At 41.3% G+C, this 19340-nt stretch overlaps 1 protein-coding gene across 1 annotated transcript; it reads right to left on the bottom strand.

The window, feature by feature from the left end:
* Nucleotides 1-990: 990 nt before the first annotated feature.
* LOC113099326 (olfactory receptor 7C1-like) lies at nucleotides 991-11470 on the bottom strand. Its single transcript, XM_026264344.1, has 2 exons — nucleotides 10563-11470; nucleotides 991-1018 (listed from the first exon to the last, which is right to left on the bottom strand). Exons 1-2 carry the CDS (start codon nucleotides 11468-11470, stop codon nucleotides 991-993), a joined length of 936 nt encoding a protein of 311 aa, XP_026120129.1.
* Nucleotides 11471-19340: the final 7870 nt, after the last annotated feature.

The raw sequence follows: 19340 nt of genomic DNA, 5'->3' as shown, positions 1-19340 counted from the left end.
TTCAGGATTCTCCTATATCTTTATCTGGTTATTGTAAAAGTTCAATTAATAGAATAATAAAAAATAAAAAAAAACTGCCTGCTAAATGATTAAATGTTAATGTAAATGTAGATGTGCTGGGATGGTTGGACGGAGAAAAGCCAGGGGTTGACATGGGAAGTACTGGGCTGGTCATCGCAATGGAAGGAGAGATTGTGGCTTCTGGGTCTTTCATTTGCTCCAGTTTTTCGCCCATTTCTTGTCTCTCCTCTTAAAACATGCCATTCCGACTTTTCTAGGATGTGTTTAGTAAACGAGAAATACTATTTTACTTATACATGTTCAAAATAGTATTTCAAATAACTTGGACTACATTGCTCACCTCTGCGAAAATGCACTGTAAAATTATTTTACGCTTTCCAAAGAAGAAGATACACTGGATTGCTTGCTAAAGCGATTTTGTTATACTAGTTTTAAGCCGCTTTTCCATCTAAAAGTAAGCAGATTCAATATTTGGAGAAGTTGTGGCCTTTTGAAGGTAGGCACTCAAAAAAGCTCAAAAAGCAGAACATAGCCTTTAAAGATTGTGCAGTTCTCACTGCTGCGAGTGACAATGGGGCTCATTTACATCTAATTTAGATAAGCCATACCCCCTGCATAGCAACAGCATTTGTAAAACTGCATTTTTCCATCTCAAAAATATATCTAAATTACGGCCTATGCTCTCAATGTCAAATGCAGAAATGTTAATCCATGCATTTTTGACTTCAAGGTTAGACTATTGTAATGCTTTATTGGGTGGTTGTTCTGCACGCTTGGTAAACAAACTACAGCTAGTCCAATGCAGCAGCAAGAGTTCTTACTAGAACCAGGAAGTATGACCATATTAGCCCGGTCCTGTCCACACTGCACTGGCTCCCTATCAAACATCGTATAGATTTTAAAATATTGCTTATTACTTATAAAGCCCTGAATGGTTTAGCACCTCAGTATTTGAATGAGCTCCTTTTCCTATTTGGCGCCTAAACTCTTGAATAACCTACCTAATATTGTTCGGGAGGCAGACACACTCTTGCAGTTTAAATCTAGATTAAAGACCCATCTCTTTAACCTGGCATACACATAACATAACATTCTATCATTAGAAGAATGGCATCTACGCTAATATTTGTCTGTTTCTTTCTTGTTCCGAGGTCACCGTGGCCACGAGATCCAGTCTGTGTCCAGATCAGAGGGTCACTGCAGTCACCCGGATCCAGTACGTATCCAGACCAGATGGTGGATCAGCACCTAGAAAGGACCTCTACTGCCCTGAAAGACAGTGGAGACCAGGACAACTAGAGCCCCAGATACAGATCCCCTGTAAAGACCTTGTCTCAGAGGAGCACCAGGACAAGACCACAGGAAACAGATGATTCTTCTGCACAATCTGACTTTGCTGCAGCCTGGAATTGAACTACTGGTTTTCGTCTGGTCAGAGGAGAACTGACCCCACAACTGAGCCTGGTCTCTCCCAAGGTTTTTTTCTCCATTCTGTCACCGATGGAGTTTCGGTTCCTTGCCGCTGTCGCCTCTGGCTTGCTTAGTTGGGGTCACTTCATCTACAGTGTTATCATTGACTTGATTGCAAATAAAAACAGACACTATTTCAACTGAACAGAGATGACATAACTGAATTCAATGATGAACTGCCTTTAACTATCATTTTGCATTATTGAGACACTGTTTTCCAAATGAATGTTGTTCAGTGCTTTGACGCAATGTATTTTGTTTAAAGCACTATATAAATAAAGGTGATAGCAACGACAGACACAACGGGAAAAATCGGACCGCATACTATTAATAATAAAGGAGAATGGGCATTGTAAATGTCAGTAATTTATCTTTTTTGACTTTTATAAAAATGATTTAGAGGCTGAAATATGTGAGTTTTATCTTTTTATAAAAAATCTTTAATCTTTCAAATGTGGCCATCATTTTTAATGTTATTATTTTAATGTTTATGTAAACAAAAAGTACATATTGATGCTAATTTTATTTGTTATTTGCTGGTTTTCTACATAAAACTTGGTGAATTGATTTCATTGTGTAGCATTAGGACTTTTTTTTAACCTGTTAACTGTCACCCTGTCCCCTCTGTGGGACGCCTATATTTACTTCACTATATTACAATTAAATCTAATCTAATCTTGACAAACTATATATTGTTGGAAAGGTCTAAGACTCCCAAATATATATTTTTCCAATATTTTTTTGTTAAACGTTACGTAGGAAAAGTTATCATCCAACTCGTCTGACGCCAGTCCAATACATTCTTCCTCGTCATCATCTTCGCTCAGTTGTAGATTAGGGATATTACAGTCTTATTATGCCACTTTCATCGTCGCTCAGATCGTCATCAGAATCAGTGAGCGCTTGTTTATAAGCATCCGGCTTGTCGAAGAAGTACTTCAAAACATTTTCGGTGTAACGGCCACGGTTCAGCTCGTCTACGTTCATCTTTGCGGTGTACATCTTCACTGAATTTTGATATCAGCTACAGCCGGCCAGAGCGCTGCATACTAAAGCCCCTTTCACACTGCACGTCGGACCCGCAATATTCCCGTAACATTGCCTGGTCGCCTTCTGTGTGAAAGCAACCACGTCCCGGAATTGATTACCTAATCGAACCCGGGTCGGGGACATAGTAACATTGCGGTAATCGATCCGGAACGAGCACTGTGTGAACAAAAGCCAGATCTAATTCCGTATCGAAATGATGACGCGCGTTATCGCGCGACTTTTTTACCGGCTGTTTTGAAGGAAGATCAACATTCGCAACGAAAACATATGTGCAAACTGTAATGAAGCAGAGATCAGTTAGTTCCTCACTTTCCGCGCTGACGCAGAGATTGTTTGCTTGCATCAGTTAAAGTATAACGTGCCAAGCGTTGTCGACTCGTACATTACACGTCACGCGCTGATGTCACGTGTCGTTACGGGATCTTCAAGGGTTGTGTGTGAAAGCACGCACATATACCGGGTCATCACTGGCAGTGTGAAAGTGCCAAATCTAGCGACCAGGGAACAATTACAGGAACACTTTACCCCTGTATTTGCCGGAATGGCAGTGTGAAAGGGGCTTAAGTAGCCACGCTTCCCTCGGAGGGCGGGGAAAATAACAAAAGAAACAAGATCCGGCTTATCCAGTATGGAAATACAGACAGACATGAAACGCCCCTACTGCGTGCTAGAATCTCCGACAAACAACCTGATTTCAACCTCAAAATGTACACTTTTAAATATACCAATACTGCTATCTCAAACACGGAGAGGCTTCTTTGTGATATCAACTAACAGATTCTGCAAAATAAAAACGAAAATCACCAATTTTGAAAAAAAAAAAAAACGCTTCTTTCTCATTTTGCTCGAAAGTTGTGCTGCCGACTTGTGTCACTGGTATCCGTGACGGGTCACATTTACAAAAACATTAGTTTAGTGCCGCTGTTTGTGGAGAAGGAAGTAGAAAAGTATTTCCAACATTTTGAGTGTGTTGCAGAGTCTTTGAAATGGCCAAATGAATAACGGACCTTGCTGATGCAATGTGTTTTAGTAGGAAGAGCCCAGGAAGTTTATTCAGTGTTGACTATGCGCTGACTATGAATAAAATGGTGATTTTGAAATTGTTAAGTCTGCTATTTTGCAGGCTTATGAACTGGCACCTGAAGCATACCACCAGAGATTTAGAAGTCATTTTAGGGCTGAAAACGGTACATATCTTGAGTTTGCTAGAGAGAAAGAAAATTTGGGTAGCACTTTATTTTACAGTCCTGTTCCCCATGTACATACTATGTACTTATTATAGTAATTACAATAACTATGTAATAACTAGTGTTACAACCCCTTGGCTCAAGGGGCAGCTACATGAATGGGGAGGGCAAACATATAATCAAATTTGAAACTTTTAATATTTAATCAATAAAAACAGACATAACTATAATTAAGGTAAAGAAAAAAGAATTATACAAACACAAGAACAACAACATCAAGCCCTGGACTGGAGAGAGCGAAAAGTCAGCATGTCCACCCAGCAGCGAGACCAGCAGAGACCAAGCCCAATTGTCCCTCTCGATGGGGAGAAAACCAGCATCTTATCAGCCGCATGGTTAATCAACCAATTCTCCACACCTGTGACACAGCAATTAACCTGGAGACCCAAAAAGTGTTACCCAGAGACACCTACTGGACAAAATAATAAAGTACACCAGCCCCTGGGAACATCACACTAGGTACTAACCCTGAACCTACCCCTAAACCTAACCCTACCCCATTTAGTTACCTTGTATTACCATAACTGTCTTAGGTAAATACACTGTAAGTACACTATAAGTACATGTAAGTAGACATACTGTAAAATAAAGTGCAACCAAAATTTGTTTGACCACTGGTGTACCTCGGTAAAAGTAACCACCAAGGAACAGCTTAGAGAACTGATTCTTTTAGAGTAGTTCAAAAAATGTGTTCCAAATGCTGTTGCTATGGATCTAAATGAGCATATAGTGAGTAAAATGTCAGATGCTGCTCTTATGGCAGATGAATTTGTCCTTACTCATCAAATTTGCTCACTTCAATGATTCGAGCAGATATAAGTTGAGCATTCCGATTAAACCTAAAAAGATTGTTTCACGATAGAATACGTAGTAAAATTTTGCTGTTAATATTTCAGTTACACGTATGAAAGGTGAGATGGTTTGTTTCTATTGTAAGACGTCAGGATATAAAATTTCAGACTGTATTGCTCTCAAAAATAAAGAGAAAGGTGATAAACCTGTCGCTTTAATTTCTACATTGAATGTGAATCATACTCCTGCTCGATTTTAATAAACCGATTGAATGGGTAGATATTACTGAGATGGAGAGTGTTAAAAATGGTGTTGACTTTGCCAACTCATCACTGAAGGGGCCGTGGCTTTGCCTAACTCAAATAAGACTGCCTGTACGCATCCTACGAGAAACTGGGGCGGGGCAATCCTTTTTGTTGGAAGGACTTTTGCCCTTTTCTGAACATTCTGATACACGAAAACATGTACTGGTAAGAGGACTTGAGATGGGATTCATGGAAGTTCCTCTACAACGCATTCATCTTGATTCTAAACTCATGTCAGGTGAGGAGTTAGTTGGAGTTTGTGCTATGCTTCCCATCTCAGTTGTCACTTTCATACTTTGCAATGATTAAGGCAGGGGAAATTTTGGGGAAAAGTCAAATTCTGGTGTTCCACCTACAGTGGTTTCTGCTCTTGAGACATTGGATGGATCTTCTCAATGTTCAAATTTATACCCTGCATGTGCAATAACTCGAGCAATGGCTAAGAAAAGAATGCCAGATGAAACTGAAAACATTCTTTGTGACACCTTTTATTGTTTCTGAAAATTCCTTTCAGACAGAAGTAAGTACTGTGTGTACGGATGTGGAAGATGTGATCCCTGTGCATGCATCACATGCTGTTGATGACCATAAGACTGATAAGCCTGATTCCGTGTCAGAATGTCCATGTATCTGTGATGACCCTGTGAACATATCTGGTTCTTTATCTCCGCTCTGTAGTGTGACTCGAGATGATCTTATCAAAGCACAGCAGGCAGATGATACTCTTCAAGAATTGTTCTCCTTAGCTCGTGAAGGAGAAAACAAGACGTAATCTCCCTTCTATTTTCTTCAAGATGGATTGCTTTATAGACAACAACCTACAAGCTTTGACTTTTCACTCGATCCTAGGATCCAAATTGTGGTTCCACTTAAGTCCCGTCAAGACCTCCTACAACTATCACATCAGGGCATGGCTGGTCATATGGGGGTACGAAAGAACTATGATAGAGTCCTAAGGAAATTTTATTAGCCTAGGTGTAAGCGAGATGTGATTAACTATATATGATCCTGCAATACTTGTCAAATGACAGGAAAGCCTAATCAAAAGGATCCATTAGCTCCTTTACAGCCTATTGTTGCTGTTACAACCCCTTTTGCACATTTGACTACATTTGGCTGGACATGCATATTTACTCACTGTAATGTGTTAGAATACGTTACATGTTACCAAGTCTCAGGGAAAGATGCAGAGGTTATTTGATCGCAAAGTAAAGTCCAGACGTTTTCAAACCGGTGATCAAGTACTCATGTTGTTACCTGTTTTGACTACTCCTTTCCAGGCTAGGTTTGCTGGACCTTATAGGATTGTGAAGTGTTTCCTGAACAATTATTTGTTAAATACACCCGATCATTGAAAGAAAATACAGGTGTGTCATGTTAATTTACTAAAATCTTATGTGACTCCTGTTCCTTCTCTGTCTGTTGATGTTGTGACAGCTACTGAAACTGCAGATCCAAGTTTTTCAGAAACATCTGTAGAGATGGATGACAATCTAGCAGAGATGAAAGGTCCTTCTTGAGGAGAAGTAGAAGGACGGTTGAATAATTCTGAAGTTCTTGTTAACTTGGTTCACCATTTGTCTCACCTGTCTCAGTCAGAGAAGGCTGATATAATTGAGCTGGTAAGCTTGTTTCACTCTGTCTTTTCTGATGTTCCTACTCGAACTTCTGTCGTTGAGCATGATATTGATGTTGATACTGAACAGCCACTGAAACAACATTCATATCATGTCAACCCTATGAAATAGGAAGTTACTTCAGAGAGAAGTTGATTATTTACTTGATCATAACTTTCTTGGAGCTCCCCATTTATTTTAATAAGTAACCCTTATACGAATACGTATAGTTTTTGCATCGATTACAAGAAGCTCAATTCTCTGACAAAACCTGAATGTTACCTTCTACCAAGAATCGATGACTGTGTGGACCCTGTTGGCTCTGCACAATTCGTTAGCAAATTTGACCTCTTGAAAGGTTATTGGCAAGCGCCTTTGACATCTCGTGCTATAAAACTATCTGCTTTTGTTACACCAGATAGGTTCCTTCAGTACACTGTTATGCCTTTTGGGGTCCAAAATGCTCCTGCTACATTCCAGCGGTTGATAAATCATGTGCTGTCTGGGATGATAGGTTGCAAGGCTTACCTGGATGATGTTGTTCTGTATAGTTCTTCTTGTTCTGAACATCTTGATCAAATTAGAGAGCTCTTTGTCTAGCCAAAGGCAATTTAACTTTCAACCTTGCCAAGTGCAACTTTGGAAAGGCCACTGTGACATACTTAGGAAAGGTGGTTGGCAGGGTGTTGTGTGAAGCTGATTCATGCTAAAGTAATTGCAATCTGTAGTTTTCCCAAACCGGATACCCATCGGGAGTTACGACGATTTCTTGGGATGGTGGGTTACTACAGAGGGTTTTGTCATAATTTTGCAAGTGAAGTTGCCCCTCTAACCAATTTGTTAAGCCCTAAGAAACCCTTTTAGTGGTCAGATCAATGTCAGTGTTTCTTTGAGAATGCCAAATCTTTATTGGCAAATGCTCCGCTGTTGGCTTCTCCTAATTTTGAGAAGCATTTTCTATTCTTCCATTTGATGCCAGTGCTTATGGTGCTGGCACTGTTCTCTTACAAGAAGATTGTAATGAAATTGAACATCCAGTCAGTTATTTTTCTAAAAAAATCAATCATCACCAGCAAGTTTATTCTATGGTGGAAAAATAAGCATTAGCCCTTATTTTTAGCAATTCAACATTTCGAGGTCTATTTGAAGTCTGTATGTGGTCCTAATACAGCATACACTGAGCATTATCCGTTGACTTTCTGAGATCAAATGCACGGTAAGAATCAGAGAATAATGAGATGGAGCCTTTTTCTTCAACCTTTCCATTTACAGATTAAACAAATAGGTGGCAAGTATAACAGAATTGCTGATGCTCTCTCGCGTATGTAAGCTATCCCAGTAGTGTCTGGTATCTCTTCTCTCTCTATCTTCTTTCTCCTTTATTTCTTTCTGATGTCCTAGGGCCCAGGATTTCAGGAGAAAAATGGAGTGAGATTTATGGAGAAGAGTATTAAAGTTATTGTCCATTCACATTTAAATGATTGTTTTGCATCCATACTTTTTTTATTTATTTTTTTTGGTTCTTTAGAGAACTTCCTTTTGGATGAACCTGAGTCACCTGATGCTATTGGTCCAGTTCGTGAGAGCTCCTGATTGGTTTTCCTTATGCTAACTGATAATTAGCTAGAGTATATAGAGTATATAAGAGTGCTGTGCCTTATTAGGGACAGGCACTCTATGGGGAAACTCTCAAATTTGGGTTTTCTTACACATGCGGCATCAAGATTTTGTTTTCCCTTACCCTTAGACTTAGGTTTATAATTATTGGTTGATTATGTTTAATTCAATAAAACCTGTTTTTGATTCAAACGTTTCTGCTTGATCCCTCTTTTGTGTTGCGGCTTGATACGAGCTGGTCGTAACACGTTCCTGAATTACTAACACCTTTCTTGTTCCCTATGCATGTACATAGAGATTAGAAATGCTTAAACTACATTTGTTGTTTGCTTTACAATATTGTTATTTGTTATTTGTTTTGTTTTTCTACTTTACTAGTGCTTTTTTAATATACCTCAAACTCTCCCCAAACTCTTATTTCCTTGACTTGTATAACATATATTATGGGATTCAATCCCGGTGGCACAACACTTAAATATATACTTGCAATTCTTCCCATCAAGAAAAAAAAAGAAAAAAAACCTGGCTGTGTGTTCTGTACTAGACTAACTGAGACTTGTCATGGCACTTGTAAAATGTTGTTGTTGCTTTCTTGATGATCTGATTGCTTCTGTTGTTCTCATTTGTAAGTTACTTTGGATAAAAGTATCTGCTAAATGATTAAATGTAAATGTAGATGTGCTGGGATGGTTGGCCGGAGAAAAGCCAGGGGTTGACATGGGAGGCACTGGGCTGGTTGTCGCATTGGAAGGAGAGATTGTGGCTTCTGGATCTTTCAATTGCTCCAGTTTTTTTGCCCATTTCTTGTCTCTTCTCTTAAAACATGCCATTCCGATAGTCAGCTTTTCTAGGATGTGTTTAGTAAACGAGAAATACTACATTACTTATACATGTTAAAATAGTATTTGAAATAACTTAGACTACATTGCTCACCTCTGCGAAAATGCATTTATCATCTTAAATTTATTGCTAAGCTTAACCTTTTCTTAGTTTTAATGACTTGGAGACCGTTGTTCATGCATTTATTTCTTCGTGACTAGACTACTGTAACTCCCTCTATGTAGGGATCAGCCACCGACAACTGTCACGTCTGCAGCTTGTACAGAATGCTGCAGCTAGACTTCTGACGGGCACCAAAAAAAGAGAGCACATCACTCCGGTGCTGCGTTCTCTTCACAGGTTACCAGTCACGTTTAGGATTGATTTCAAGATTTTACTGGTTGTTTTTAAAGCTTTACATAATTTGTCTCCAAACTATATTTCCAATCTTATAGAGCCCTACATTTCAGTTAGGTATTTAAGATCGTCAAATCAACTGTTGCTAGTTTTTCCTCAGTCCAAAAAGAAGTCAAAAGGGGATCGTGCTTTCTCAGTGACAGGCCCAAAACTGTGGAACAATCTCCCTCTTTATATTTGACAAGCTCCATCGGTGGAAGGTCTCAGCTGAAGACTTATCTGTTTAGCTTGGCTTTTTAACTATTTCTTGTTTTATTCTGTTTTTATTTTACACTGTGAAGCTTTTTGGGCAACAAAGTTGTGTATAAATGTGCTATACAAATAAAATGAAGTTGAAGTTCAGTCCACTCCTTGTGAAGCTCTCCGAAGTTCTTGAATCGTCTTTTCCTGACAATCTTCCCAAGCCTGTGGTCATCTAATTTAATTAATTTGTCTGACTGAAAGACTTGTAGGGTTAAACTTTTAATTCCTCGTTTAAATTCCTGTTCAGAAGTTACAATTATAATTATTACACATACACTGTTTCACAGTTCCATTACTTTTATCGCAAAGATGTGAGCTGATATACCATATACCAATTATGTTTTAGGTTATTCACACAAATTATGTTTCACAATGTAAGAGAAATGTAGATTGTCATATATTTCCCATTTAAAATGCAACGTTGCTGCTTATGTCATTACTGTGATTATATCATAAATTAATACATTCTTTAGCAGTATGGTGTAGAAGCTGAACTAAAGAATTGCATGTTACTGAATTACACCTTTCTTGTTCCCAATGTACGTAGCAGAGATAGAAAAGCTTAAACTACATTTGTTGTTTGCTTTACAGTACTGTTATTTGTTGATTTTCTACTTTACTAGTGCTTTTTAAATATACCTCAAACTCTTCATTGAGATATTGCAAATAACAACTTAGCTGTAAATATGTGTTTAATAAAATGTATACAGTCTAAGTAGCCTTGGATTAGTTTCTACTTGCTAATGAAGCTTTTTGCCCTATATGAATAATATTCGCTATATTATTATATTGAACTATATTGGACATTCTCTCAGTGGTATTAATTTTACACAAGCAGATAAACATAAGCAATGCTCAAATGTTAACATAAATATTTTTTTTACCATCAGAAGTCACCAATTGCAACAAAAATCTCTTTGTTCGTTAATATGAAATCAAAAATCACATAGAATTAACTTAAAAACTTGAACAAATTCTGTCTAATTTCCTTGACTTGTAAACCATATATTATGGGATTCAATCCTGGTGGCACCACACTGAAAACTATACTTGCTATTCTTCTATTGTCAGAGTATTCAGAAAAACGGTGGAGAAAAATTGCAACAAATCCAGAGACTAACATAACTGAGTAAAGTGTCAAGTGAGTGCAGCATGTTTTTATGGCTTTTTTGTTTGTTGCTTTGTTCTTGCTGGTTAAGCATACAATTGCAATTCTGAGATAAGTTAGTACTACACTTCCCATTGAAGAGACTAATAAAACAACAGTAAAAGTTAATCCATATACATTATTTATCACTGTATTTTCACAAGAAAGTTTAAATAGTGAAGCATTATCGCAAACGTGGTTTTGAATCACAGATCTGCAGTGAGACAGGCGCACACTGAGGGTGATCAAAATTCCCACCATCACTAATGCAGTACCCCAAGCTCCAGCTGACAATTTAACCACCAAATTATTGCTCATTACAGCAGTGTAACGCAGTGGATTGCATATGGCCACATATCTGTCGAAGGCCATAATCATTAGAATAGTGTGACATGCTGTCCCATTCATATGTATAAAAAAAGCTTGAAAAACACACTCCACATATGTGATGTAACGTTCAGATGGGTTTGTTACAAGATCCCTCAACAAACGAGGCACAATAACAGTTGTTCCTATAACATCTTTGAGTGGCAAGTTGCAGTAAATAATGTACATGGGCTGGTGTAAGCCTTTTTCTGCGGAGATCTGAATCAAAATCCAAAGGTTAGATACCATTATAAATATGTAAGCCATCAAAAGGATGACAAATGCGAAATAGCTGGATTGAGTTGTAATATTCAGTCCTTCCACTAAGAGTATGCTGTATCTGAATGTCTGGTTGTCCATCTGTGACCAAAACAAAAGCTAGAGAAACATAGAGTGACAACAGGAATATTTTTATTATTATTATTATTTTTTATTTTTTTAAGAATGCTGTCTTCAACTAGTTGTCAGTTCTTTGGCAATGCTAATACTTTTCTCATCCATACTAACTTAAAGTATAGTAATAAATAGTAATATGCAGGTTTATAATACAAATTTAGTTTAGAAATATTCTTAGCTTACCAAAGTAGATGACTAGAAGATATTTATAGATGCAGCAGCTGTTGCAACCTCTTTCCGTGCTATCCGTGCTATCATCAGGTTCAAGAGCACATCATGCTTGATTCTGTGTTTATATGTCTTGGCCGTTTGATGTGTGATTTGACATCATACCCCAAGAGTGAAAATGTATGCACAACTCTTTCTGCTGTGATTGGTGGGTTTGGTTGGTTACATTGGTTACACTAGTATGGTAAACTACTTCGATGAATATGGCTGGTGTTGCTAATTAAAAATAACCCACCTATATTTTTCCTCCCCAAATAATGGCAAAAATGTATGTAATATTTCTAATTAATGTTTGAAAATATTATTTATAATGCTTAGGGTTGTGAGACAGTACGTGTCAATGGAGAGAGGGTACCACATGGAGAACAGAAGTCCATAACTGTGACATTACTCCCCCCTCCCAGAAGGCCTCCATGGCGAAGTAGTAAGCTTGGATGACCATACCGGATCTAGAGAATCGGGCGGCCATGGCAGATCTGGAGACTCGGGGGCCCACTGCGGATCTGATAGACTCTGGGGCCCATGGCAGTCTCGTGGCTGGATCCCTACTGCAAACCCTTAAACTCAGGGCCTGAAGCAGACACAGGAGCGAGCTCTGGGGCTGGAGCCAACACTGGAGCGAGCTCTTGGGCTGGAGCTGACACTGGAGCTAACTAAGGTTAGGGGCCCTCCCTGTGCTTGATGGCATATCAGGAGCCCTCTCTGGGTTTAACCCAGGAACAGGAGCCTCTTCTGGGCTTAACAGGAGATTGGGAGCCCATCATGGGCTTAACTTGGGATCAGGAGCCCATCCTAGGCTTAATTGGGGACTGGGGGCCTCTTCAGGGCTTAACTCAGAAACAGGAGCCTCTTCTGGACATAAAAGGAGACCGGGAACCTCTTCTGGGCATAACAGGAGATCCGGAGCCCATCCTGGGTTTTAACTGGGGATCAGGAGCCCATCCTGGGCTTAATTTGGGAACAGGAGCCTCTTCTGGACTTAACAGGAGATCGGGAGCCCATCCTAGGCTTAATTTGACAACAGGAACCCACTGTGGGCTTAACTCGGGGTGCTCAGGAGAAGAAGAAGGGTTGGATGGAACCAGCAGAAGCAAAGGACACTTGGGAGATGAAGGAGGTTCAGCGTAGTGCCCTAGAGTGGAATCTGGGGAGAGGATGGGTGCTGAGAAACCTGGGGGTAATGCCATTTCCATGAACCTGTGGGCTGGCAATGGAGGGAGCTCTGGAGGAGAGGATGGTTTAATATATATATGGCTTGCCATATGAGTGGGGAGTAGGGATCGTGGACAGTGGCCCTGGCATAGCTGAATGATGAGGCCTTGACCTCGCCACAGGCTGTCACGTGATGAATAAACAACTCGAAAAACCTGAAGACTCGATAGATTAACTAATTAATTCTCTTTCCGGCTCAAGACTGCATTGGTTACGCTTCTGGGTCTGTCACATGATGAACGAACAACTTGAAAAGCACTTACTCTTTGCAACGCTTTGTAAAACTTCTCTTGATCACTATGTGGCTGGAGTTTTGTTTGTCTCTCGTCAGCACTGATAATTTCTTGTGGGCGTCTCCGTTAATTGTTCAACAGCCACAGCTGCCACTCATCATCTGCTCCCTATTTATTGCCTTGTCTTTCATCTTGTGTTTGTCAGATTGTTGTTTGAATCTCCCTGTTACATGCCTGTTCTTCTCCATGCTGGATCCTAAAGCCTCTGCAACCCCATCCACTTCTCTCAACATTGGATCGCTCATCTCAGTTCCTGTGTCACGCTCTCCTGCTGCCTCATCTAACCACTACTTCCTGGACACCTGGACTTCATCTCTCTCCATCCCATTGTCCCTGCTGATTACTACTGTTTAATTATGTATCTTTTCATTGAACTATTATTCACTTGCAGTTGCTTCCTCGACCATCTTACCGTTACACTCCTGAAGCGGCCAACAATTCTCTGTTACCAATGTCATAGTTACGTTCTGCGGGTGATAAACAATGGGGAAAAAACATGCAAGGGTGCATTTTATTGTCTGAGGAAGCACGTTGGGAAAGTACTGCACCTAACCCCACCTCTGATGTGTCGACCTCCACTACGAACTGACATGTGGGATCAGGGGCGACTAAGATGGGAGCCGAAACGAAGCGACTTTTGAGATTGGCGAATACAGCTTTGGCCTTCTCCTTAAACACAGAACCAGATACAGAAGAACAAGCAAACACCAGACAGGACTCATGACAACGTTCGCTCCACGTGGTGATGGAGTTGGAACCCCAGTCCACTCATGGATTGTGCTTAGCCAGCCAAGGGTGACCTAGGACAATGGGTGCTTCTACTACTTCCTGGACACATGTGACATCATCTCTCTCAATCCCATTGTCCCTGCTGATTACTACTGTTTATTTGTGTATCTTTCCTATATACTATTATTCACTTGCAATTGCTTCCACAACCTTCTTACCGTTACACTCCTGAAGCGGCATACACAGCAGCACAGGTCACCTTTCGACGGAACCTACACTCACTCTCTCCATCTCGCCTATCTTTTGTGGTTTCATTCTCACTTCCTTCACACTCTCAGTTTTCAGCTCTGGGCATGAACAGTGCTACTGACACTCTTGGCTCCACTCTAACCTATTGCTTGGACAACTTCTGTTCACTGTCATCTAGACCAGCATGCACCACCCTATCTGCCCCCTGGCTGTCCGATGTTCTCCATGAACATTGCTCTAAACTCAGGGCTGCAGAGAGGAAATGGCATAAATCAAGAAACTCTACTGACCTCAGTGTGTATCAGTCTCTCCTCTCTTCCTTCTCTGCAAATGTATTCACTGCTACAAAAAAAAATATCAAATCAAAATTAACAACTGTTGTGACACTCGGACACTCTTCAAAACGTTCTCTTCGCTTCTTAATCCACCTCCACGTCCTCCTCCATCGACTCTTACAGCTGATGACTTTGTAGTTTTCTTCACAAATAAGACAAGAACCATCAGTGACCAATTCTCCACACTGCAGACCGAGGATAACTACACAATGACTAATGCAAACTCTCTCTACTTCTCTTCACTCTCAGAGACTGATGTTTCCAAACTTATCCTGTCCTATCATCATACTACTAGTCCACTTGATCCGATCCCCACTCACCTCCTTCAAGCGATTTCTTCTTTAGTCATACTTTCACTTACTCACATTATCAACTCCTCTCTTCACTCTGGAACATTTCCCTCAGCATTTAAGAAGGCTCGGGTAAGCCCACTGCTTAAGAAACCATCTCTAAATCCAGCACTTCTAGAAAACTACAGACTGGTATCTCTTCTTCCATTCATTGCAAAGACACATGAGCGAGTTGTGTTCAACCAGCTCTCTATGTTCCTTGTACAGAACAACCTCTTAGCACCCAATCTGGTTTCAAAAGCGGCCACTCAACTAAGACTGCCCTGCTCTCAGTTACGAAAGCCCTGCGACTGGCAAGAGCAGCTTCAAAATCCTCAGTGCTCATTTTGCTGGACCTGTCTGCTGCTTTTGATACCGTTAAATCACTAGATTCTCCTGTCCACCCTCAGAAAGATGGGCATCTCTGGAACAGCACTCCTGTGGTTTAAGTCCTACCTCTCTGATAGATCCTAGTCTTGGAGGGATGAAGTTTCTAAGTCACAACAACTTGCAGCCTGGAATTGAACAACTGGTTTCGTCTGGTCAGAGGAGAGCTGGCCCCCCAACTGAGCCTGGTTTCTCCCAAGGTTTTTTTCTCCATTTTGTCACTGATGAAGTGTTGGTTCCTTGCCGCTGTCGCCTCTGGCTTGCTTAGTTGGGGTCACTTCCTCTACAGGGATATCATTGACTTGATTGCAAATAAATGCACAGACACTATTTAACTGAACAGAGATGACATCACTGAATTCAATGATGATGACTGGTTGGCGACATTAGTTTCGCAAGCTGGTCTTGCACCATTTCTTGCTACTCACGGAGGGGGCCACGTGAAGGCTGTCGTCATCTCCTCCACCAAGGAGACCAAACAAGGGAAAGCACCAGGCCATGATTACATCCACCCTGAGTTTGTGACTCACCAGAGTGTAAGAACATCTGTATGGCTCTGCTCATTCTACTTGACATGCCTTCGGAGGTCCAAGCTCCCGAAGATATGGCGCCGCGCTGCTGTTACAGCCCTTCCAAAACCAAACAAGCCTGCGGAAGACCCCAAATCCTACCGACCCATCTCACTGCTCTGTGTTCCATTCAAAACCCTGGAGAGGCTGATCTATAATCGTATCGAGCCAATAGTGGACCCTCAACTCCCACGGGAACAAGCTGGCTTCCGGCGCGGTCGGTCAACGGTTGACCAGGTGACACTGCTCACCCAAGACATTGAGGACAGCTTTCAGGAAAAACAGAAGGCTGGAGTAGTGCTGCTTGATCTTACAGCCGCTTACGATACCGTTTGGCACCGCGGACTCCACCTAAAGCTACTAAAGATCATTCCCGACCGGCACATGGTGAAGTTCATCATTGAGATGGTGACGAACCGCAGCTTCACCTTAAAGACAAGTGACGGTCAATGCAGCAGGCTTAGAAGGCTGAGGAATGGTGTTCCGCAGGGATCTGTCCTTGCACCGATGTTATTCAATATCTACATCCATGACTTACCGGAAACAACATCCCGGAAATATGGTTACGCTGACGACCTGGCCATTATGATGAGACAACAAACATGGGAGCAGATACAGGCCAGCCTAAACCAGGACATGGACACCTTGGCAGCCTACCTGCGTGAGTGGCGTTTACAACTCAGCATCGGCAAGACAGTTGTAGCAGCTTACCACCTGAACAACAGTGAGGCCAGACGGGAACTGGACATATTCGTTAATAACAAGCGTCTTGAGTTCCAGCAAGCCCCACGGTACCTTGGCGTACGCCTGGATAGATCTCTAACATTCAAACAACACCTTGAAGAAGTGACGGCCAAAGTGTCATCAAGGGTGGCAATAATTCGACGTCTCGCTGGTACTAGCTGGGATGCAACTGCCAAGGTGCTTCGAATATCAACAGTAGCTCTCGTCTTCTCCACAGCTGAATACTGTGCCCCAGCCTGGTGCAGAAGCCCACACGCCAGGAAAGTCGACACTGCCATAAACACCGCCCTTCGGACTATAACTGGCTGCCTGAATTCTACCCCTGTCTACCATCTGCCAACACTAGCAGGAATTGCCCCGGCCGGCCTCCGACGAGAGGCTGCTACCCTCGCTCTTGCAAGGAAAGCCCAAAGATGCAACTGGCATATCCTGCACAATACCACCACAACAGCACTGCCTCCTCATAGAATGAAGTCCCGCCACCCGTACAACAAGGCGGCACAAGACCTGCTCAGGTCCATCCCTGAGGACCTGTCTACAGAGGCATGGCTCGCGGCAGCTTGGAAGCAGGAGTGGGAGTCAGCAGGACCCTCACGAATCCACCGTTACATCTTTGACCCTGGAGGCGGTCTTGAAGGAGAGGATCTGCCACGTCGGCAATGGACTCTGCTAAACCGCCTGCGAACTGGGGTGGGACGTTACAAAGCATCGATGAGGAAGTGGGGCCTGGAGGACAGAGCAGTGTGTGAGTGTGGGGAGCCAGAGCAGACCGCTGAGCACATAATCACCACCTGTCCACTGTATAAACCACCTTCGGAGGCCGGCCTCTTTGACGTGGGACCTGAGATGAGAACGTGGCTGAGTTCTACTGAGCTGGACATTTGATGACGACACACGAAAGAAGAAGAAGACTGAATTCAATGATGAACTGCCTTTAACTATCATTTTGCATTATTGACACACTGTTTTCCTAATGAATGTTGTTCAGTTGCTTTGACGCAATGTATTTTGTTTATAGCGCTATATAAATAAAGGTGACTTGACTTGACTTGCTACTGAGGTTCCTCAAGGCTCAGTACTTGGACCACTTCTCTTCTCCATCTACATGACGTCATTAAGATCTGTCATTCAGAAGCATGGCTATTCTTATCACTGCTACACTGATGACACTCAACTCTACTTCTCACTCCAACCAGATGACCCAATGGTAGTACTCGCATTTCAGCCTGTGTGAGTGACATTTCTAGCTGGATGAATGACCATCACCTTCAGCTCAACCTTACTAAGACAGAACTGCTGGTGGTTCCAGCTAACCCATCGTTTCATCACAACTTCTCTATACAGCTGGTTTCATCAACCATAACTCCTTCTAGGACAGCATAGAAGGCTGGACATTGTAATGCTCTCCTGGCGGCCTTACTGCATGTACTATCAAGCCTCTGCAACTGGTCCATAATGCAGCAGCGAGGGGGGTCTTCAATGAGCCAAAAATAAAAGCTAACTTTACTCCTCTCCTCATCAGGTTACACTGGCTACCAGTAGCTGTTCGCATCAAATTTGCTTGCCTACAAGACGACCACTGGCATGGCACCAACATACCTAAACTCACTAGTTCAATCTTATGTGCCCTCCAGAAGTTTGAGCTCGGCAAGTGAACGACGACCTTGTGGTGCCAAAGTTCAAAATCACTCTCACAGACCTGGACTATACCCAGTTGGTGGAATGACCTCCCAATCTCAATTCGAAAAGCTGAGTCTTTACTGATTTTCAAAAAACATCTAAAGACTCATATTTTTTTCGTCAGCACTTAACCAACTAACGCTAGCAGTTACCTTTTCTTTTATTTTCTGAATGTAAACTAAATGTATTTCAGTGGTGTAACAATTTACACCTTTAAAAAAGATTGAAGGTTTTAATTATAAAATTATGAAATATTTTAATATAAACATACATTAACAATGAACAAATACTCTACAATATAAACATAAACACACTTTATAAAGCACAAAATAAGTAAATTATATTTACAGTATATTACAAAAAATATGTAGCAGAGGGATTTCATAATTCAGGTCAATTTAGTTTGTATCCAATGGTGTCAGTGCAGTCAAGTCAATAATTTTGCTGAATATTCTGTGTCTTCAACTAAGCAAACAGAAAGGCAAACAGAACAAAGAACCCAAACCATATCAAAACAAAGCTCAGTCAGGAAACCAGTTCTCTTCTGGCCAAACAAATGAATGTGGTGTGATTATTCCAGGCTGGATCACAAATCAAATTGTGGATTGATATCATCCAGAATATTTTATCCAACTTCTGCTTGAAGAAATATCATGCCAGCAGATGAAGCTGGTAAATAGGGTCTGTGCAGAGGGCTTGTATGGTTCTCGTAGTCTTTGCTGAGGATCTGGGCTGGGGCCATCAATGATGTCTTCCCAAGGGGTTCTGTCACCTAGTTGACATGTTCTTTGCTGACATTCAGGAATGTGTTGTGGTCATTCTTGGGTGCAGGTCCACCGTCTGGTCTGTAAACAGACTGGATCAGCTGACTACTGTAACCTAGAAATAAGGTGGAGACAGTATATAAGCAAATAATATAAGCATTTATGTAATTCTTCTTAAAAATTAAAAGTATGTTAGATATTATGGGTAGTGTTGCCAGTTCTGTTAATCCTAATTGTTGCTGCATAAAAATTCGTTTAGAAAGTGAAAAAGAAAGAAAGTGAAGTGACATTCAGCCAAGTATAGTGACCCATACT

Source organism: Carassius auratus, unplaced genomic scaffold, assembly GCF_003368295.1.
Source record: "Carassius auratus strain Wakin unplaced genomic scaffold, ASM336829v1 scaf_tig00216901, whole genome shotgun sequence".
Classification (NCBI taxonomy): domain Eukaryota; kingdom Metazoa; phylum Chordata; class Actinopteri; order Cypriniformes; family Cyprinidae; genus Carassius; species Carassius auratus.
Note: the sequence above shows the minus strand (reverse complement) of the source record. Positions and strands in the feature narration are given on the sequence as shown.

Excerpts from the sequence above, each read along its gene's own strand:
- LOC113099326 (XM_026264344.1), bottom strand. The coding sequence starts at position 11,470 with ATGGACAACCAGACATTCAGATACAGCATACTCTTAGTGGAAGGACTG. Across the intron at positions 1,019-10,562 it reads ATTAGACAGAATTTGTTCAA|GTTATTCAAGAGTTTAGGCG; the intron begins GTTTTTAAGTTA and ends AATATTAGGTAG.